The 23382-nt window shown below is 48.2% G+C and overlaps 1 protein-coding gene across 1 annotated transcript in view; it reads right to left on the bottom strand.

The window, feature by feature from the left end:
* The window catches only part of EGLN1 (egl-9 family hypoxia inducible factor 1), a gene marked incomplete at its 5' end in the record, with an annotated part of 33455 nt that overhangs the window by 4669 nt on the left and 5404 nt on the right, over positions 1-23382 (bottom strand). Inside the window, 2 exons of the mRNA XM_006146004.3 lie at positions 337-473; positions 4238-4357. Of these exons, the coding sequence (XP_006146066.1) occupies positions 337-473; positions 4238-4357 (257 nt within the window). The remainder of the gene's footprint in view (positions 1-336; positions 474-4237; positions 4358-23382) is intronic.

Genomic DNA, 23382 nt, shown 5'->3' with positions numbered 1-23382 from the left:
GACTTTCGAATCTTTCTGTCTATCCCCCAGCTGGAAAACTCTCACAAAATCAAAATCAAAGATGGACAGGAGTGAAGACACACATGCAAAGCCAGGAGCCAGGCCTCAAAAGATGGCAGGGCCTGGGCTTCACTCTCCCCACAGTGGCAGGGGTGGCTGTGAGGACAGACTTGGCAGTTAGTACTAACTGGGAATAAATCGCATACAATGATTCACATCACAGTGGCCCTGGAAGAGCATAAAAGGAGCTCAAAAGCAGGAAAACACCATTAGAAAACTCTCAGGTTTATCCTACCAATCCCCTCTTGTCCAACTGTCTCTCAACAGGGGTACTACCTTGTAGCATATGCTGGCTGCACTTCATGAGGGTTACGACGGTCAGACCAGAAAAACAGCAGTCTATCAAATTTGGGTTCAATGTCAGCAAACTGGGCTTTGCCTTCCGGAAAAATTCGAAGTATACCTCCACTTACCTAGGAAGAGACCAAACATGTAAGTATGCTAAGCAAGAATGCCAGAGGGTCAGCTGGGGCGGGGCTGCCTTCATGGATGGAAACCTTAATGCGTTTATTCATAACTATATCTCAGTGAACAGGGTATGAAAGTGAACTGACATTCTAATGTCACACACTGAAGCAGGGAACTTTATTCCTGTTTCAGGGAATTTTATAAATACTTCATGAAACAGATGACTACCTGAATTCAAAAGTCCTAAAGTGCTTGAAGTTTTGAAAAAATAGCAAACATCTTAGTGATGTACACTAATGATCTGCTTAACCCACTCTTTTTTTAAAGGTTTATTTAATCTTACTTATCATTATTATTTTTAATTGGCTACAGCACGTGGGCTCACCAGAGACAGAGAAAGAGAGAGCGAGAAAGTGAGAAAGCAAGCCTCCAGGTTCAGGACATGAACCGTGCTCAGCCACGTGGGAGTCCAGAGCCTTAACCACCACACCACCTGCTGGCCCCTTAACCCACTCTTAAAATGAATACATTTCAAGTTATTTTGACTAGTTTCAATACATGGTTTATTAAGTAGAGGGCAGATGCACTTGCAGAGAGAGGAAGCAAGCACCCCTTGGTGGGACGTGCTGCACTGCAATCCCTGTCTTCCAGTTCTCCTTCCTGTCAGGATTTTGGGCACACACGCACACGCACACAGTGTACTGTCCAAGCTGGGGGAGCAGGATTCAAACCACGGTTAGCCATGTGGGACCCGGCTCCCTTAGCAACTAGGCTATGGGGCCAGGGTAAGCATTTTAAAGTTCAACCAACACTTAATACGAGAGTCACGAGTTTAGTGCCCTTTATTTAAAAGGTTTAAGATATCAACAGAAAGTGTCATTTATCACCACCACTACCTGGAGCTCCCTTTCCAGACTGGGCCTGACATACCCAGGGCAACTTGCTTCTGGGACCAGTGGGTGGCATGGTGATTAAGGTGCTGTACTCCGACATGGTTGGCTGCAGTTTGAGTCCTGGCCCAGGTGGCTTGAAACTCACACTGGGTACATGTATGTGTGTGCCCAAAATCCCGAGGGGAGAATAGAGGAGAAAGGACTGTGGTGTGGCCATCTCCCTGGGCAATGATTTCTCACTTTCTGTCTCTTTGTCTTTCTGGTAAGCACAAGTATTCTATACCACAAACAAACAAAAACAATCTCTACAAAACAAACAAAAAACCTTGCTTCCATCCATAAAGGATGATTATTTCCTAGGCAGAGTAGGGATACTGCAGATGGCCTTGTCTTCATGTGTTTACAATGGGGGGGGGGGAGGATTAAAACTAGCAAAACCCACTAAGCATGCAGCTCTTTATCCTCGAAAACCTAAACTAAAGGAACTTCAATATCTGATCAGGACATCGTGGAGTGTGGCCGACCCTTGGAATCCATAGTCAGAGACACGTCTATCAGGCTCGTCCCCAGGGAAGACACACCCCAGGTACTGGCACCCTTGATTGCCTTCCTAGGTCCCAGTGTGGCTCCCTGTGGCTCCCAGGCCACATCCACGCAGATATCCACAGAACCTTCAGACTGGACTGGGAACAGGTCTTCTTTTCCTTTCCTTAATCCATTCTCTTTGAGTGGAGTCACTGCGACTACTGTGTACAACCTGCTGAAATGCGTCTGGGGAAATGGGTAGCCGACAGCTCTGAACTGGGGGCCGCCCTTGGTGATAGGTCCTGACGCATGGCACAGCTCCTTAGCTGCATCTGCTACTCTGCACCTGCCACCAGGGCTGAGCTGTCGGAGGACCGCGTCCACACCTGCTTTCCCCAGCACCTAGACTGTCTGGCTCCTTAAACGTGCTCAACACGGTCACATGACAGTAGTTTTCTGCTCCACGTATTAAAACATCAGGGATATTTTTTGCCTATGTACTCATTTAAAACCTATATATTAATGACCTTGGCTAGGCAATATAAAAGTTTAAAAAAGGGAACCAGCATTTAGCGTAATGGCTATGTCGCTGGACTCCCACGTAGTCGACCGCGGTTCGTGTCCCAGACCCGGTGGCTTAAAACTCATGCTGGGCACGTGTGCGTGCATGCCCAAGATCCCAAGAGGAGAATGGAGGAGAAGGGATTGCGGCGTGACCATCCCCCCTGGGAGGTGATTTCTCACTTTGTCTCTATGTCTCTTTGTCTGTCTGGCGAGCGCACGCGCCCTATAGTGAAAACCTCTCAAAAAAAAAAAAAAGTTTAAAAAAAGATCAGCCTAGAAAGAGTCTAACAAAATCTAAATGTTAGAAGACGATCAAGCGTATTTCTATCTTTTTAGCTATTCCCAAAATCTGACTTAAAAAAATCAATTTTTAAGTTTGAACTAAAGTCACTGTTTTCTATACAGGGATCAAGGTGGCTAACCAAATTCACTTGTCTGTTTCAAACTGTGAAGACTATGACCAAATCTGCATGTTGACATCACACCTCAGTGTCTACTGGACAGTCAACTGGCCTCCATTCTGCACATGAGCTAGGACAGAGGAGACTCTAAATTAGCTGGGTATAGAAAAACTGCTGGTGCATGGAGCACACTCTCACTTTAAAACACTTTAGGGTGCAACTAGGTTTTTTGCACATTAAAGACTTTGGTGATTTTCGGGACCAGCAGGTGGCATGGTGGTTAAGGTACTGGATACTCCCATATGGCTAACTATGGCTCAAGTCCCGGACCTGATGGCTTGCTTTCTCATTTTCCCTTTCTCTCTCTCTCTCTATCTCTCTGTCTCTGGTCAAATTGAGAAATAATAGCAAATGAAATTCAATAAATCATTCTTTAAAAAATAAGATAAAGGTTATTTAATGGGGAAAAAACGTGGTTACACAGGTGTGTTCACTTTGAGAAAATTCTCTGAGCTGTATACTGTTTACTTTTCTATTTGAACGTTATACTTAGGATTTTAAAGACACAACCAAAAAAGCAGTCTATACAGCCTCTAATGCAGTAATGCTTGGCATACTTTAAAAGAAAACTCAGGCTAAGTTAAGGAATGTATATTTAAAACAAGAACCATACAGTATACATTCTAATTTGTTTTTTACAGCATTTGTCAATATTGGTAAACTTCTAGTTTTTCCATCATCAGAGAAAGATAAAATCCTAACTACAACAATCAATTCAATGACCAGATTAACATCCCTATAGAACTGCAGAGAATAAAACAGCAAATGATCCAGAACAGTTACTTACAGATAATATGCCCTACAGCTGCGACAAAACAATTGTTCACTTAAGTGTTTTTATAAAAAAATGTTAGAAGACATTTTAATAAAAATCACAGTGTAAAAGTTACGAGCCCACTTTTTTTAAGATGTTAGCACATTTTTATACAGCTGTATGCGGATAGAACAAAACCCACACATATTCAACATGCACGATTTGATGAGTTCTGACACATGCACAGACCCAGGATACCGCTGACCATCACGGTAAAGGTAATAAACTTATCCGTCCTCTCAAAGCTTCCTTGTCCTTTTTTTTTGGTTAGAAATGAGATATACCCTCTAAAATTTTTGAGCTTACAACACTGTTTCATTAACTGTAGGCACCATGTTATATGAGGAACGTTGTGTTCCATCTTACAAAAGCTCCACTCCTACCATCACGTTCCAGAGAGGACTTGGGCACTGTTCCACATGTTAAAGATGACTCACCTATGAGGAGCATGAATCGTATGCTTATGAGCAAAGTCCCTGTGAGGAGAACACAGGCTGCGTTAGGTCGCATACCTTGGCATCCCAGTCCTTATTAAGGTAGTATATACAGGTCACACATCTTCCATCTCCATTCGGGTTATCGACATGGCGTACGTAGCCTGTCCCGTTGCCTGGATAGCAAGCAACCATGGCCTGTAATAAGAATGGCGACTTTAAACGTCCACACAGGAACACAGAAATACAGTGCACACAGCAGTCTCCGAGTTCTGCCACTCGGGCTTACACCTGACCTCTCTAGCACATGTCCTGTTTGGAGGAGGAGGAGGGAAAGCTGCTCTGCGCTGCTGTCCGTGAAGGACCCGGGGCAGGCTGGTCTAGAGAATCGGCCTCATGGAGCTGGGAAAAGCAGGACGAAGGACCAGGGAGCAACGCTGCTGTGGACACTTGGCGGTCACATGCAGTTGCCCCTGCTTAAAACCTTAGAGGGGTTTCCAGGCCCCCCTTCAACTTTCTTTTTTTTTTTTTTTGAAGAGGTTTTTGCTATAGGGTGCATGCGCTTGCCAGAAAGACACAGGGACAAAAAGCGAGAAATCACCCCCCAGGGTGGATGGCCATGCGGCAATCCCTTCTCCTCCATTCTCCTCTCAGGATCTTGGGCACGCACGCACACGTGCCCGGTGTGAGTTTAAGCTGCTGGGTCGGGGACTCGAACCATGATCTACTACATGGGAGTCCAGTGATATAGCCATTGTACTAACTGCTGGTCCCTGATTTAACTTTCTTTATCACTATTATTATTCTTCAACTTGCTACAGGGCATGCACACTCATGAGAGAGAGAGAGAGAGAGAGAGAGCGAGAGAGAGAGAGAGAACGAACGTAAGAAAGTGAGAAAGCAAGTCTCTAAGTGTGGGACTCAAACCACAGTTGGCCATGTGGAGACCCACTGCTCCAACCACCACACCACCTGCTAGCCCCCAAGGCTCCACTGAGAAATCTTTACATGGGGACCAGCATGATGGTGTAATGGTTACATTGCTGGACTCCACAGTTGACTGCGGTTCAAGTACCAGACCTGGCGGCTTAAAACTCACACCAGGTGTGTATACACTCTTGCCCAAAATCCCAAGAGGAGAATGGAGGAGAAGGGATTACAGCATGGCCACCCCCCACCCCAGGGATAATTTCTTGTTTTCTGTCTCTGTTTCTCTCTGTTGCTCCAGCAAGCGCATGTAACCTATAGCCAAAAAAAAAAAAAGAAAGAAAGAAATCTTTACCCATATTGCTAATCAGGGCCCAGTGAGTTTTGCCCTGCTCTGACAGACGTCTCCTGTCCCTGAACTCCCCTTACCACCATCTGGTAAGTAAACTCTCCCAGTCCAACACCCCACCTGGCACGGTCTACAGTCCCAATGTGGACAGTTCCAACTTAGAAAGGACATTATGAACATTAATTAGCTCATTTAATGTCAGGGAGTTAAAGGAAGAAGAAAAACTAAATAGTAGATTCGCATGTGGCTAATCCCTCTTTAAATCAGAGAGAAAGTTTTCTTTTTAATTGCTGGAAGGTATGTGTGCTTGCCAGAGACAGAGAGAAAGAGAGAGAGAGAAAACACTCTCCCCTCGATGGGGTGTGGTCCACACTGCAATCCTGTTTCCTCCATTTTCTGCCCTGTTAGGATTTGGAACACACATGCACATAGGTGCACTCCTCCGCTCCTTCCTGTGTTTTTCAAGCCACTGGGGCTGGGATGTGACCTGCACTGGGCCATGCCAGACCAAGCACTTTGCTGTGCTGCAGGGCGGGCCGGAGAACATAGTTGTTTTGCTTGGATTGTAACAAGACATGGTTCAGCGGGTTGCTGGGTGTTAAAACATGAGGCTGGACAGGAGGCCCAAAATAAAAGCCCAAAACTGCTCATTCTCGCAGAGAGCAGGACGTGAAAACCAACTGACACTGTGAAGGGAGACTTGAAAAATCCCCAGGAACTACAAAAAAATAAACACAAAGACGCTCAAGGTTTTCAGTTATTCTTTTTCTTTAAAAAAAGTTTATTTCATTATAAAAATTTTTATTAATTATATAATTCTTCGATTTCGCCAGAGAGAGAGAGAAAAGCAAGCTGCCAGGTCCGGGACTTGAATTGCAGTTAGCCATGTGGGAGGTCCAGTGCCCCAACCACCATGCCACCTGCTGGCCCAAGTTATTCTTAAAATTTGTCATTGTTCATGCACTAAAATCAATGGCTTCATCTAAAGTTAAAGTCAATGAATCAGTACAAAGGTATCAAACTACCATTTAAGACAAATGACAGGGTTAACTCTTCAAATACATACCTAGCTGACTGGTGAGAGAGGAGCCCAGCAGCTCCACCTCCAGGAGACTAGCAGGCACATACAGCCTGACCCCACCAAGCAAGCAGACAGCCCGGCTTCTCAGCTACCAGACCCCCGGCTCGCACTGGAAGCAGACTTTCCGGAGCTGTCACATGTCTCTATTTGTCCCGCCTTCAGCCACACTCAACAGACTCCTCCGCCTGGCACCAGAGGTTGTAGTAACAGGGAGAATGGTACAGATGTGGTGGGGTTGAGAATGCCCAGTTAAAGACGGACCCAAATAATCTGCCATGAAAATAACACTTTTTTTTTTTTAAGAGAGATTTTTGGTATAGGGCGTGAGCACTTGCCAGAGACAAAAAGCCAGAAACCACCCCTGGGGGGGACGGCCACACTGCAATCCCTTCTCCATTTTCCTCTCTGGATTAGGGGCATGCATGAACATGCACCCAGCATGAGTTTTAAGCCACCAGGTCCGGGACTTGAACCATGGTCAACCATGTGTGAGTCCAGCAGTGTAACCATTACGCCATCTGCTGGTCCCCAGCAGTAATTTTTAAGCTTATTCACTCCATGAAAAGGAGAGAGCTCCTCGAACAGCGTCCCAGTTCCACAACGTTCCCAGACTCAGCCAGCCCAGATCATGAGCACACATATGGACACATGTATGAGCGCACACATGGGCACAAAATGTATGGTCACACACATGAGCGCACACATGGGCACATGTCTGGGCACATGCAAGCCTGGCCTACTCATGGAGGTCACCAGAGGCGAACCTGTAACCTTCCCATGGTGGGGTTGGGGGTGCGGTCGGGGCTGGTCTACCCTGCAGAGTGCCAAATTGCTGTGCCTCCATCTGGCCCAGAGGGTGCAGCCTTAACAATGCATTAATCCACTTCCGGTTAGCTGAGAGTACGGTGAAGTACATGGTACAGAAAAGAGGAAGAGTAAAAACACTCCCCAAGTCTGAACTCTTCTCTAATCTCACCACAGAAAAGTTGGGATGGGCCTCGGCAACCGTCTGGAAACTCCAGCATCTCTTGGCAAAAGGGACGGGGGAATGGTCCTCTGCCCCAGCCCCATCCGCCCATCACTTACAAATTCCTCTTGAGCCCTGCTACGCACGTGAAGGGGCACCGGGGCTAAGTGACCGAGCAGAGAGACCACGTCGTCCCTAGATGTGTCACGACATCTAGTCTAATCGGGTAAAATGCCAATGAACAGATAAACGATGAAATGTTAGGTAGAGACAAATATATCTTACAACAGAGAAAGCCCTCAATCCAGGACAGGGAGACGGGGCATGGCGCCCTGGAACAGTGCCATAGTCAGTCCTGGGGTGCTGACAACCGACCGGTGCGTGTGGTGAAGGGGGCAAATCGTGCCAGTATCTGCAGCAAGGCCTCCTGCGTGGCCAAGGGGCGTGAGGGCAGGCGCAGGGGCGGTCAGAGAGGGGGCCGGTGAGCCACAGTGAGCCGAGGGTGCTGCTCTAAAGTGACAGGAAACCAACGCCGCACACGTCCGGCTGACGCTCCACGGAAAGCAGCTTTGCCTCTGCGTGAATGAAAAATAACTGCGAGAATCTTCGTGTCGCTAACACTTGCTGGATGTCTTACTACTTGCCGAGAATTATTCTTTATCTTTTTTAATTTGCCAGAGGGTGTGTGCACTCACTGGAGAGAGACAGAAAGCAGGAAAGCGCCCCCCATGGAGCATGGGTGGGAAGGGAGTTTTCCGGCAATGGTCACACTGAGTCTGACGTCTCTGACGGCAACCGCTCAAGACGGCAGGGTCCTGCCTGCCCCAGACCTGGCCCCTCAGTCACTGCCATCTGCTTCCCAGGGCTGCACAGAGGTACCTGCGGGTGGAGACTGGCGGGGAATGAAGGGAACGAGGAGATGCCAAGCAGGCAGGTTTCGCCCCAGTCTTAAATAGTTCTTTCTATGTTTGAATTGCAAGTGAGACTTACTGAAAAAAATAATAAAAGATGCAATAAAGGAAAAGTTTTAAATGTTACAAATTTCAAAGAAAAGTTTCAATTTAACTGTGTTCATTGAGTGTCAATCCCTGATAGGGCCTGAAGATCTATCAGATGGGCCCTTTCAGTTCAGTTTGGCTGACCTTCCCTACGTCCCCTCTGCTCTGCTCTGGTGACAGGGACACTGAGGAGGGAGGAAGGAAGCAGAGGGGATGCGTGCTGGCAGGGCCCGTTTGTAACAGGCCACTGGCTGCCACAGCGCCCCCTCCGGGGAGGGCAGCAGCCCGTCTGCAGCGGCAAACAGGAGGGAATGAGAAGCACCAAAGTCAACTGCGAGGGGGCTCCTGGCCTGCTGACTCAGGGGGACGCCGATTTTAATGTCAATTTCCCATTGAGGAAAACCTATTTCAACAGAAGCAAAACAATTAAATACTATTTTTTCCTTTTTGATGTGAAAATATACATGATTGAGGATATTCTCAAGATAGGAAACACCATCAATTTGCTTTTCATGCAGAGAATAAAAGGAAGAGGCCAGCGATCCCCCTGGGACTCTGAAGACAGTCGTTCCTGGCATTTGGGAGGCTTCGACTTGAAGCTGAACCAGGAAATCTGCTTCTTCCCCCGTTTTTGAACTGACTTATTTTAAAACAGAGGTTCAAAACTAAGAGAACTAAAATTTGACTGGTTATCAAACTACCGTTTTTTCCCAGAATTGCGGGAAGCTTACTATCTGAGATTTCCCATATTAAGATGTACCGCCCCGAGTGCGCAGCGAGATGCCCTCGAGGAGGCTGGGGACAGTCACAACTCACTCACTGCGGATGGGAGGACGAGCTGGCTTCCCCTTTACAGCGAGCCCAGAAGTAGGTCCATTCATCTCTTCAACCCAGGTATTAGACACCTCAGCTGTGCAGCGAGAATAAAACCTCAAAGGTCACACGACCCCTCCCCGGATGTGGGGCAAGGAAGTGCATACTCCCAGTGTGCTTTTCAAGCCACCAGGGCCATGTGAGATCTGGCTCCCTTAACCAGCAGGCACTGGGGCTAGCCACCAATCTACAAGAATTTTATATTATTTTATGTATTTGTTTTAATGCGCTGAGGGTGCATGTGCTCACCAGAGGCGGACGGAGTGTCATGAAAGAGCACAGCAGACTTTTGGGAAGAAGTAGTTTCTGACCTGACCCAGGCTTAAAAGAAATATATGAAGTTGGGAAAGAGGCTAGTTCAAACAGAGAATTGCATGAGGAAAGGTTTAAAGGCAAGAAAATACAAAACACACCGGGCGACAAGGCACGCTGAGGCTGCTGCGCAGAGTCCTGGAGACAGGATGGAACTGAAGAGTGGGCTCAGACTGGATCCACCTGGAATGCCTGAGGGCTGACCATTACCCCAGAGCGGAGGGCAGGGGAGTGACGTGCTTAGGGAACACTGAGTGGATTTGGGAAGGGGCAGGAAAAAGCAAGTTGCAGAGACCAGTCGACACAGCTGGACACATGCTACAGAGGAGAGGTGTGAGGAGGGCCGGGGAGGGGTAAGAGTACGAGCAGAGCAGAAGACAGGGCTGGGCAAACATGAGCCCAAGGGTTTGTGTCTGGTTGACTTTACGGTTCACAGATCATTACATGAAGGAGGGAGCAGGGGTCTGATGAGTTCTTTTTTAGGCATACTGATTTGCCATGCTGAGAGGCCACCGAGGTAGAGATGTTCAAAATGCAAATGTTCAGAAATGCAAATCTGGACTCCAGAAGGCGGTCACGGCTGGACATGGAATTTGGAAGCCACCTTCACAAGGACAACTGAAGCCAGCTGGCTGCCAAGATTGCCAAGGAAGAGGGTGTAGGGAGCGAGAAGAGCAAAGGACAGATTCTTACAGAATAAACTCATTTAAAATAAGATCTTAAGTCTCTTCCTTTCCTAATCACAGTGAAACAGTTAATAACTAACTCAGTGGTTATAAGCTGACTTATTATAAATGATTTCTGACAAACTTTTTGACTAGCTTATTTTTTACTAATTTTAAATGATAGGGACCAGCAGTTAGCGTAATGACTATGTTGCTGAACTCCCATGTAGTCGACCGCGGTTCAAGTCCTGGACCTGGTGGCTTAAACTCACGCCAGGCACATGTGCGTGTGTGTCCACGATCCCGAGAGGAGAATGGAGGAGAAGAGATTGCAGCGTGGCCATCCCCCTGGGCGGTGATTTCTCACCTTCTGTCTCTGTGTCTCTCTCTGTCTGTCTGGCGAGCGCACGCGCCCTATAGCAAAAACCTCTCCAAAAAAAAAGAGAAAAGAAACAGTGGCATGGCTTGAGCCAAATTCCGAAGCAACCTTCCTGCTAAGGCCATTGGACACAGAATCTGTGTGATGCTGTACTCCTTAAGGATTTAAAATAATGAAACATAAATGGGAAAAAAAAAGTTATTTTGGGGCTAGCAGGTGGCCTGATTTTCTGACTCACTCCCTGGAATGTCTCCTACTTACCTGTGATAATTAAGATAGAAACTTCCTCAATTTCCATCCCTGGATTTCTCCATGGATCTAAACCATACCCCTATCACCTTGCCTAGTCGGGGCAGCGGGGATACAGAAGGTCCACGACACAGTGATGGGATAAAGGACAAGCCAGCCTTTCCCCAGAAGGCCAATCCTGATTCCCACCACCTCCCAGATCGCTCGTGTGTGTGTCACCTGGAGATCTGGGGCGGGGCGTGAGGTTCTGCATTTTTCCAACAAACTAGGTATTTAGGAAACAGAGTCTAGACTCTGTCTCGCTCCCTCAGAGGCCGATTTCTCCACAGACCCCCTTTGTCACCTCAGAGCCCTCGTATTCTAAGTCGGTACTTTCATCTATCCCTTCAACTCCGCTTTGCATCAGGTGCTCCCACCCCCAATACATAATGACCTGTCTCCTGCAGTCTGGCAAAGCCTCCCCGGCCAGCAGGTGGCATAGTGGCTAAGGCTGCAGGATCCCGTGTGGCTGACAACGCAGCTTGGAGATTCCGGGTCAGCAGTTCTGCAGCAGATCCCCAGGCTCTGCATTCCTGACAGCCTCCCGTGAATGGGGATGCTGCTGCCCTGAGGACTGAGGCCACAGGCTCCCCGAAGTGTCTCCCAGGCCCCCGGGAGCTAAAGGATACTCACCAGGGCACTGTGGAGTTTTAGTTGTAAAATTCCGAGGGAATTTTACACTGGGGGCTGAAGACTATGCTGGGTGTCTCCAAAAAAAAAGAGAAAAGAAACAGTGGCATGGCTTGAGCCAAATTCCGAAGCAACCTTCCTGCTAAGGCCATTGGACACAGAATCTGTGTGATGCTGTACTCCTTAAGGATTTAAAATAATGAAACATAAATGGGAAAAAAAAAGTTATTTTGGGGCTAGCAGGTGGCCTGATTTTCTGACTCACTCCCTGGAATGTCTCCTACTTACCTGTGATAATTAAGATAGAAACTTCCTCAATTTCCATCCCTGGATTTCTCCATGGATCTAAACCATACCCCTATCACCTTGCCTAGTCGGGGCAGCGGGGATACAGAAGGTCCACGACACAGTGATGGGATAAAGGACAAGCCAGCCTTTCCCCAGAAGGCCAATCCTGATTCCCACCACCTCCCAGATCGCTCGTGTGTGTGTCACCTGGAGATCTGGGGCGGGGCGTGAGGTTCTGCATTTTTCCAACAAACTAGGTATTTAGGAAACAGAGTCTAGACTCTGTCTCGCTCCCTCAGAGGCCGATTTCTCCACAGACCCCCTTTGTCACCTCAGAGCCCTCGTATTCTAAGTCGGTACTTTCATCTATCCCTTCAACTCCGCTTTGCATCAGGTGCTCCCACCCCCAATACATAATGACCTGTCTCCTGCAGTCTGGCAAAGCCTCCCCGGCCAGCAGGTGGCATAGTGGCTAAGGCTGCAGGATCCCGTGTGGCTGACAACGCAGCTTGGAGATTCCGGGTCAGCAGTTCTGCAGCAGATCCCCAGGCTCTGCATTCCTGACAGCCTCCCGTGAATGGGGATGCTGCTGCCCTGAGGACTGAGGCCACAGGCTCCCCGAAGTGTCTCCCAGGCCCCCGGGAGCTAAAGGATACTCACCAGGGCACTGTGGAGTTTTAGTTGTAAAATTCCGAGGGAATTTTACACTGGGGGCTGAAGACTATGCTGGGTGTGTGCGTGTGTATCCCAAATCCCGGGAGAAGGGCTGCTCATGGCCATCCCCTCGAGGGATGCTTTCCCACTTTCCCTCTCTGTTTCTTTCCAAGCGGGCAGACAGGTCCTATAGCAAATTTAATAAACGAATAAACAAACCCTCCCTTTGAGCTACCATTCCATCTTTTCAGCAATCCTTGGCTCCGCAGTCAAGTTTCTATGAAGAAGGGCCTTTTCCGATGGTCCCCAGCTTTCTGGGCTCACAGGGTCTCCGTGTGTCGGTAACTGCATCACGGCACCCCAGGGGCAGGACAGCTGGTGGCTACCTTTACTGAGTAGCAGCGTCCGTCCCAGTCACCTAGTGCCATGGGCCCTTGGAATCAGGACGGACACCCACAGCCTCCCTGTTCAGAACTGATTTTTACCAGGGCAAACACTAGCTTTCCAAAGGCCTGACGCCACCAAAAGGGATGCAGCGACCTGGTGCTCCGTACCTCCCTTGGAATTTCAGTTAAAACATTCCACAGTGCCCTGGTGAGTATCCTTTAGCTCCCAGGGGCCTGGGAGACACTTCGGGAGCCTGTGGTCTCAGTCCTCAGGGCAGCAGCATCCCCACTGCTCAGGGAGGCTGTCAGAAATGCAGAGCCTGGGGATCCGCTGCAGAACTGCTGACCCGGAATCTCCACCTGAACGAGATCTCGGCGATGCACAGACGCACATGCCGACAGAGCAGCCCGTCTCCTCGCCTATCATCAACGCGCTTTCTGACCTATGCTCCCAACCCCAGTGGAACTGCCCAGAAGCCCTGAGTTGTCCCCCGCCTTTGTAAAATCAAAGCAGTGTCTTCTCTTTCTCTTACACCGTCCACGCAGTGGCCACTACTGCTCAGCTTCTCAAAGGGGATGGCGGGGCGGCATTGACACGCACACTCTGTAAGGCTGGACCGCACAGAGAGCTCCGGGTCCACGCCCAGAGACGTCCCCAAGCAGGCTGAGGACATGGCTGCTCCAGGACAGCTGAGGCTGGAGAGGACGATGGTGTGTTCAGACCCTACTGAAGGGCTGTCCCTGCCACCACGTACTCACTCACTCACTCACTCACTCACATCACTCGTGGAATAAACTGAAAGAAAGAATTAGCAGTTCAGCGATGGCACCTGAAGACCCAGAAGTAAGCCAGAATGACAGCAGCAACAGGTCCCATTCACGCGGAAACTGCAGCCCAGAGCCTGCTGTCCTCTCCCACAGTCCTACCGGGAAGCCATTACCCCTACTTTACAGACCAGAGTGCAGTTAGGAAAGGACTCAGACAACTGTAAACTCTGAAGTGGTACAGCTGGTATGTGGCAGGGAGAGAATTCCCACCCAGGTACCTCGTTGGCAGAGCCTATAATTCCTATTCCAGGTAAAGAGAAGAACGCTGCCCCCAAAACCCGAGGGAGATACCTACAGTTAGTCAGAAGAAAGGAAGCCAGCAGAGAAGGGATGGTCCAAGAGGTTACAGGATGCCAGGACAGGGACCAGCTCTGTAGCCTTATGGTTATGGCAGCCACATCTCACAGGGCTGATGGTGGTTCGAAACCTGGCCCTGGCAGCTTGACAAACAACAGGCATGTGTGCGTGCATGCCCAAAATCCCGAGATGGAGAAGTGAAGGGATTGCAGCATGACCACACCACGCTGCAAAGTGCTCTCCCCAACCTTCTCCCTTCTCTATGGCAATTAAAACAAACAACAAAACACACCAAGAAAACACCAAGGTAGTGAAGGGTCAAGCCAGGAAAGGGGAATTTGAAAAGGGGCGGGTGCCTGGTAGGCAGTTCTGATGACCTGCCAGCATCATACACCCGGCTGATGGCACAGCTGGGTTTTCAAATCTAGCAGCCTGGCCCTTCTTAACCCATACGCCACACATACGCCACACTACTTACTACTGGGTCAAATGTAACAAAATGGTTAAAGAGAAAAGAAGCTGGGAAGAGAAAAGAACAGACCCTCTCATAGGGAAATAACAGTTTTCAGGAATTAGTTTCAAGGGTCAGCAGGCGGGGTAGAGGCTGAGGCACTAGACCCCGCACGGGCAGTTTCAGTCCCAGACCCGGTAGCCTGACAATCACGTCAGGCATGTGTTCGTGCGCGCCCCAAGTCCCGAGAGACTGAAGGAGAAAGGACTGTGGTATGGCCACCCCCTCAGGATGACTCCTCACTCTCCTCTCTCTGGCGAGCACATGTGTCCTCTGGCAAAAACAAAAGCAAAAATTAGCTCCAAAAGATTTGTTTCTGAACAGCACTTGAAGGCACCTGTGATAAAGAGGTTAAGCAAAAAAGATAATCAAGGAGAAGCAGGTACTATCTCCCACTTTTAGAAGGCTAGGGCCAGAGGACCAGCAGCTGGTGTAATGGTTACCCTGCTATATTCCCACGGAGTCGACCGCGGTTCGCGTCTCGGACCCGGTGGCTTAAATCTCACACCGGGCGCGTGTGCGTGCGTGCCCAGGATCCCGAGAGGAGAATGGAGAAGGGACTGCAGTGTGGACATCCTCTCAGGGGCTGATTTCTCACTTTCTATCTCTCTGTCTCTCTCTTTCTGGCAAGCACACACTTCCTATAGCAAAAATTTCTCTTAAAAAAAGAAAAAGAAAAAAGCAGCAGCCTTCGGGGAAGAGGTGAGAGAATATTTACGGGACTGATACCGTCGAGGTCACATAGTCTCAGCCAAGGCAGCACGAAGAGGGTCTGCTGCACAAAGACCGGGGCTATGGGGAGGCCTGGTTCAGTTCCTCGCCGACGCCCACAGACCGGGCACAGTGCACATGCGTGCACAGTCCTAGCTTACCGGGAGGCTGGGGCAGGAAGGTTTGAATCATGGAGGTAGCCTGTGAGAAACACTTACCACTCCCTATCCAGTGCCCACTCTCTACGGGAGGGAAAAAAAAGTCAACTGATTGTTTTTAGGTATTAAAAGGCTTCTTCTTTGTCTTTGATGTGAGAAGTATTTACCAGAGTTACCCAATAACGTCCTTTGGGTATCTCTGGATATGTGAGCTATCAGATACAACATCTTTATACTCCTTACCAGACCCAAATGTGAATGCTCAAGAACTAACGAATGGATCAAAAAAAAAAAAAAATTGGCATATACACACTATAGAACACTACTTAGCCATAAGGAACAATGAGATCCTATCATGAGATTCAACATGGATGAATACGGAAGATTTAATGTCAAGCAAAGTAAGTCAGACAATGACAAACACTGTTTATCCCCACTCTATATGTATCGAATGTCTGCACTCTTCGGAGAAACTGAAAGATCCGAAGATATACAACAGAGGAAGATGAGTATGAATACCAGAGGCTGTATGTCCGGGGCTCCAGGAAGACACACTTAACAGACACAAGAATGTAAAGTCTCTGCTGGAAATAATGTACATGGGGCCCAGTAGGGGGCATGGTGATTGAGGTGCTGGATTCCCATACTGTCAACCGTGGCTCGAGTCCCAGCCCGGCAGCTTGCTTTCTCATTTTCTTTCCCTCTATGGTTAAATAAAATAATAATAATAATAAAGTTTTAAAATTCTTTAAAATAAATAACTTTTAAAAAGCTCCTCACAAATAATCGTTATTCAGCATTCTGTGTTAGCCGGGCCAGCGTTATCCCCACCCCATAGATGGAGACACCCGGAGACCTGCTGAAGACTGGCTCAGTCCTGGAAGGTCTGAGGACGAGAGTCCAAAGCTGCATAGCAGGTCCAGTGGCCGGTTCTGGCTTCTGTCAACAACCACCTCCCCACTCATTCACCCCCACTGTCCTCCCTGTCCCTAAATAATTCCAAGATGCAGGAACACCTGCAGGAATCTTTAGAGCAGACATAAAGAGAAACCCTACAGTTACTACGTGACATCAAAGCAGTTCCTGAAGACGAGCACTGCGGACAGACTGTTTCTACATATTTTTAAAATATTTTTTATGAAAACTAGTGAGATGCTTTGGCTCTAACAATTACAGGAACTATTCTACATGTTTTAAATGTAAACAAAACCAATCAATACAAATTCTAGTTTCATTCTCTTAGAAATGATGCCCCATACCCTGACTCTGGTGTGCTGCTGATGCTAAGGCTTTTTGTTTTGTTTTGTTTTTTAAATTTATATATTTCCTTCATGAGAGGTCGGGGGGGCAGGGGCGAGAGGGAGTCAGGAGCCCTCAATGGGGTCTTGCCATGCTATGATCTTCCCTCCAGCCTCCCAACCACCAGGACATGGGCATGTATGAGCACTCCTGGCGTGTTTAGGTTGACCCGGGATGTGAACCTGGGCCTCTCATGTATTACACAGGCTCCAGTATCACACAGCAGTGACCTGCTACCTGCACCACTGTACTTGACTTTTTTTTTTAAGCTTTTTTTTTTAGGTTTTTGTCATAGGGCATGTGCCCTTGCCAGAGAGGAGAGAGACAGAGAGACATAGAGAGAGGGAAAGTGAGAAATCACCCCCGGGGGGATGGCCACACTGAAATCCCTTCTCTTCCATTTTCCTCTTGGGATTTAGGGCACACATGGACATGTGCATGGAGTGTTTTTCAAGCTGCCTGGTCTGATACTCAAACTGTGTAGTCAGCCATGTGGGATCCAGCTGCCTTAACCACCAGGCCACGGGGACAGCCCAACCTGTCTTTTTTTTGTCAAATATACCTCCCGAACCTCCCTTTATGTACTTGAAATTCTGAATAAATTACAGATCTAAAACCACGTCAAAACCATGATCATTTTAGAAGTTAAAATTTTGTTCTTGAAGGGCTAGCCACACAGCCTGGTGGTTAAAGTAGCAGGATCTGACGTGGCCGGCCAGACCACTGGGAGAAAGTGCACCGGGTGTGTGTGCACACACGAGCCCCAACAGGACAGAGAACTGGAGGAGGGACTGCAATGTGACTACACCTTGCTGGTGGGTACTGTCTCCCTCTCTCACACTCTCTTCCAAGTGCACACAATGAAAACATAATTTTGCTCTTGAAAATTTCACACGAATCATATGGTATCGGTGTTGACCTCCATGCCTGCCAAGCACAAGTTTTTGTCTTCTAAGTCACACAGAGGGGACATATGTAAGAGGTCACTTCATCTCATGTCTACTATGCTGTCTAAGTACCACGTGTCCTGGGGATTCTCACACTGCTGGCCAGGGTAGGAAGTGAGTGCAGGCCCCCTCCCCTTGAGACCCGAGGACATGCCGAGTTCTATCGTTAGCTGTAACCTAATCAACCGACTTCTAGGATATGGAATGGTGTAAAACACCATTTCACCTGCGGAGCAGACCTTTCTCCCAGTACGTGGGAGTTAAGAATAGTTTGGGCCATGTTGGCCCGGGCTATTTTTAACTGAAAAATTAAGGACTTCAGGGCAGGAGAGAGCTGACCACAACATAAAAGTCTTACTGCAGTTTCAGAAACTGGATGGAGATGTGGTAAAGCCCAGGTAGGGACAGGGCAGAGGCTTGGCCAGGGCAATCGCCACGTGTTATGAACAGAAGGTGCTTTGGATGGAGTGGGACGGTCCGTGTGTGTGTGTGTGCGCGCCCAAAATCCTGAGAGGAGAATGGGGGGAAGAGGCTGCATCCCAGGTATCCCCTCGAGGCGGGGGATTTTTCACTATTTCTCACTTTCCTTCTCTCTATCTCCCTATCACTGTCCAGTGAGTATATGCATCCTACGACTAAAGATTTTTTAAAGCTGAGTATATGAACTGAAAGAGACAGGTTCCATCCTCGTGTGGTTCGCAAAGGTGGGAGAAATGGGTGTGGAATCCCACCAGTGTGGGGTGTGCTCTCGACGGAGCAGATTTCTGTTCCCAGGGACTTTCCCACCCCTGTCCAGAGAGAAAGCGGAGAGAATGAACAGATGTAGGAAATGAAGTTCAGGCCAGCCCTGTGGCACAACGCCAAGCCCTGTCAGTAGGGAGCTAGATCCCATATGGTTGACCGCAGTTCAAATCCTGGTACAGGTGGCTTGAAAAGAACACAGGGTACATGTGCGTCCCAATTCTAGAAAGCAAGGCACACAGCAAGTGAAATGTCTGCTAAGGCAGCAATGGGGACGAAAGTCAGGAGAGACGCGGACGAGGTTTATCAGGAGAGTACGAATGGGAGGGAGGGATAAGAGACAGAAAACCTTTTTTTTTTTTTTTGCTATAGGGCATGTCCTCTTATCAAAGAGGGAAAAGAAAGGGAAAGTGAGAAATCACCCCCCAAGGGGGGTGGCCACACCACAATGCCTTTGTCTCCATTTTACTCTTGCAATTTTGGGCGTGATTTTCAAACCGCTGGGTCTGGGACTCAATCTGCAGTCGGCCACATGGGATCCAGCCACTTTACCCATGCCATCTGCTGGCCTGGAACTAATTTTTAAGTAAGTAAGATTTTCATATTGTCAGAGGAAAGTATGCTCCCCTAAAACGCCACGCTCCCTCCAGGTTGTGAGACTTTCAGTGGCTCCAATTCCAAACCATCATCACAAGGTTCAGCCTAAACACTACGTCAAGAAAACCATTCCTGGCCTGCAGACTAAGCAAGGCTCCTCTTGTGTGCACCACCAGATCCTGCACTTCTCATCGACACCATCAGACTTGGGATTAAGGCTCAATGTTGCTCTCCCCACGGACAGTAAGGCTCCAGAGGGCAAAGAGAACTTCAACCTTGCACCGTGGCACCCTCAGACCAGAAGCTCTGTAAATGGTGTTGAATAAGTGGAGTTCAGAGACCGGATCTGTTTTAAACCTGTGCCTCCATCTCCCCTCCAGACAGCCTTACCAACTCTCAGCCCTTCCAGTAAGAGGAACCTTTTTTTTCCCCCTGCAGGGCATGTGTACTCACCAGAGACAGAGAGAGGTGGAGAGAGAGAAGTGGGAAGTCACCTCCTGCGGGGATGGCCAGGCCACAGTCCTTTCTCCCCATTCTCCTCTCGGAAATGTGGGCATGCATGTACATCTGCCCAGCGTGATTCGAAGCGGCCGGGTCTGGACCTGAACCATGGGTGGCCACGTGGGAGTCCTAACTACATTGCCCGCTGGCCACAAGCGCCTTACTCTTAACCACGGTGCATGTGTAATACGTCCAGAAAAGCCAGGTGGGAACGCCCACTGTGCTGTGTGATGCTGGGGTAAGAGGCGGGTCAAGGACCCTAGCAAAGCCCAAGGGCCGAGGTCCTGGCTGCAGGTGGCACATGCACATGGTCTAAGGGGAGAAAACGGCTCAATTGTTCAACTAAAAACTCATGTGCAAGACAGGTATTGCAAAGGATCAGTGAGTGCCGGCAGTCACTATAAGACGTAACATTCACTAGGTTGAAAAAAGTCTAGGAAAAGAACAGAAAATAACCGTGTGAGGAAACTATACAGTCAGAGCTCTAGTCCCTGCTTACAGACGACAGCCCAAGGCGGCACTCTGACAAACGGCACAGGGGACCAGCAGCCCTCGAGTCCCCTCCCCACGAGTCCCTGCTCTTTGCTGATCAGATATGCTTCTGTCCCCTCTTCAGACTTCATTATGCAAAAATTAGAAGTTGTTTGAATGAAAATGAGATCACAGGTTCCTGGGCTCACACCTGACCTTGCAGGTTGTCACTTTTAAGAACTATTTCATGCAGGACAACTGAAGGCTCATCCGCGCTTTTGCGACTCTCCATCTTAGAGTCGAAGGGTGGCTTCCTATGCTTTAAAGTTCTTGATACTACATTCTAATCTTAACAGTTTTAGTAGTCAGTATTTGGTACTTTTATTCAAAATTCCAGAGCCAGACCCCACATCAAGGAGAGAATGGGCTCAGAGATCTCTGCTGTCTCTGCAGATCACCAAATACTACTTTTACACAGTCACGGCTCCCCTCTCCTGCACTTATTCTTTTAGGAAGCTGTCACATAATCATTTGTGTCTGTAAGTCAATCAAACTGTGTTTGATATTTTATGGTCATACTACTTCTTCCCAGTTTTCTATAGCAGTTTTATTTTCAACAGTTTGTTTAAAGAAATGAAGATCTTTTATGTTCTTTATTCTGACACTGAATCTCTGTGTTTGCCTCGTGGTGAAGCTTCTGATTTTCTTTAATGTTTCCCTAAATCTCATAATCTGCGCATTTAAAAAAATTTTAAATTATTTATTTAATTTTATTTATTTATTCATTCATTTTTAGTTTGACCAGAGAGAGAAAGGAGGAAAGAAAGTAGTAACCTGCCAGGTCTGGTACTTGAACCGTGGTCAGCCATGTGGGAGTGTCCAGCCTTTAACCACCACACCACCTGCTGGTCCTTTAAAGATTTTTTTTTTGGAGATTTTTGCCATAGGGCACATGCACTCACTGGAGAGACAGAGAGTGAGAAATATATCCCAGAGGGGATGGCCACGCCACAATCCCTCTTCCTCCATTCTCCTCTGGGGATTCTGGGCAAGCGTGCACACACCCCGATGTGTTTCAAGCCAGTTACGTGGGAGTCCAGTGCCCTGACTACTGTGCCACCTGCTGGCCCCCTTCCTTTAAGGATCTGCAGGCTACCTGGAGTGAGTGGTGCCTGTACAGCGCACAGACATACTTGTGGACCGCACCAGAGGTGCTGCAGACGCCCTGCAGGAGGCAGCCCCAGGGCGGCGCTGATGAGCAGCTGGTGCAGAGCCCTAAATCCCTGGGGGAAGAACGGTGGGCTGAGGTCTGAGGCAGCACAGTCAATTTGAAGGAATGTGGAAAAGGAGTCACAGAACTTTCTTCCCGTGGCTTTGGCTGGGAAAGCAGCTATAATGGAAACTCTGAAAAAGGGGGGCAAGAGAAGAGAACCAAAAAAGTTAGGGCAAGATGAAAGAGTTATTATTTCCGGGCCAGCAAGTGGCTTGGAGGTTAAGGTGGCTGGATCGCACATGGTCAACTGGACAGTTCAAGTCCCAAACACCGCAGCTTGAAAATCATGCAGGGCACATGTGTGTGCCTAAAATCCTGAGAGAAGAATGGAGGAGAAGGGAATGCAGCTTGGCCAACCACCTCTTCCACCCTGGGGGAGTGTTCCTCGCTTTCTCAGTCTCTCGCCCTATAGCAGACCTAGTCACTCTTGACTCTTCCTTTCTCTCAAACCCTACATCTAACTCATCGGCAAACCTCAATGACTCTACTCTCAACATCTGTCCAGAATTCCCATAATCTCCTCCAATGGAAGCGTCCGTCATCTGGTGCTGACTGCGGGGAGAATTTCCTAACTGGTACTCGTTCCCATCTTCCTTCCTCATGTCTGCTCCCACAAAGCAACCAGAGAGAACTTTTAAAACACACTCCTGGGGGGCCAGCAGGTGGCATGGTGGATGGGGAGCTGGACTCCCATACAGTGGTTTGAGTCCCAGATCTGGCAGCTTGCTTTCTCACTCTCTCTGGACAAAGATAATAATAATGATGATGATCAAAAAGGCTGAGTGAATAATTCTTCAGAAAGCAAACAAACAAACAAACAAACAGCACACTCTGGGCTGGATTCATAGCCTAGTGGTTAAGGAAACTGGAGCTCACACGGCCAACCACAGTTGGAATCTCAGCCCTGATGGCTTGAAAAACTAACCAGGCAGGTGTGCATGTGTGCCCCAAATCCCAGCAAGATGGAGAAAGGGAGAAGGGATCGTGGCATGACCACAGCTGTTGGGTGCTAATTTCTCCTTTTCTCTCTCTCTGGTCTCTGGTGAGCACAGACACTCCCTGCAATTAAAATAAAGGAAACAAACAAACTGTAAACGAACTCTCCAATATCACTCAGGATGAAACTCAGAATTCTTGCCCCAGCTTGCAAGGCCAAACCCTACATAAACTGAACTCACTTCCTATTCTGCTTCACCCTCCTCACTCATTCTACTATAACCAAGAGCCTTCCCTGCTGGTTCCCGAAGTGCCAGGGCCTTGGTAGGAGATTTCACATCTTCACTCAGAATGGCCACGCAGCCACCTAACTCGCCATCTTTTTTTTAACAGAGAGACTTTTGCTATAGGGCGTGTGTGCTTGCCAGAGAGACAGATGGTGAGAAATCACCCCAGGGGGGGATGGCCACGCCGCAATCCCTTCCCCTCCATTCTCCTCTTGTGATTTTGGGCACGCTCGCACGTGCACCTGGCATGAACATAACTCGCTCTCCTCGTTGTTTTTTTTTTTTTACTTGCTTTCTTATTTCATTAATTTATCTAAACGAGTACCCCCAACCACTGTATTCCTGTTTCTTTTTGTGTCGATATTTACAATCTTCCGTGTCATGCATTACTTACTTATCTGTCACTGACTCTGTCTCCAGGAGAACCTGAGCTCCAGGAGAGCCGGGGTTGTGCGTCTTGCTGCGTAGGCATCACTAGCTCTTAGAACAGCGCCCACACTCAGAGGGTGCTCCTCCAATACTTGTTGCATGAACATGAAGACTGTAAAACTAGGACTCACAATGTAACACAGCTCCAAGAATACCTGTATTTTGCATTTTGGTAAAGAAATGAATAAGGAAAATGAGAATTTTGAACTCAGGAAACCTTACGGTGATTTCAACAAGCAGAGGCTACACATACTGTCGGAGTCCTTCAGAGATAAAGCCAGTTACGAATTGGTTATGGGAAAACGTGGTTATGACGTACAAAACGTTCCAAGATAGGTGACAGAACAGTTCAGAGTGGACTAGGAAATAAAGTGTGAGAGAAACAGCCGTAAGGCAGGATGTAGCTTAGCTACCAGTTTGCTAGATTAATTTTATTAGAA

Source organism: Tupaia chinensis, unplaced genomic scaffold (assembly GCF_000334495.1).
Source record: "Tupaia chinensis unplaced genomic scaffold, TupChi_1.0 Scaffold000161_1, whole genome shotgun sequence".
Classification (NCBI taxonomy): Eukaryota; Metazoa; Chordata; class Mammalia; order Scandentia; family Tupaiidae; genus Tupaia; species Tupaia belangeri.
Note: the sequence above shows the minus strand (reverse complement) of the source record. Positions and strands in the feature narration are given on the sequence as shown.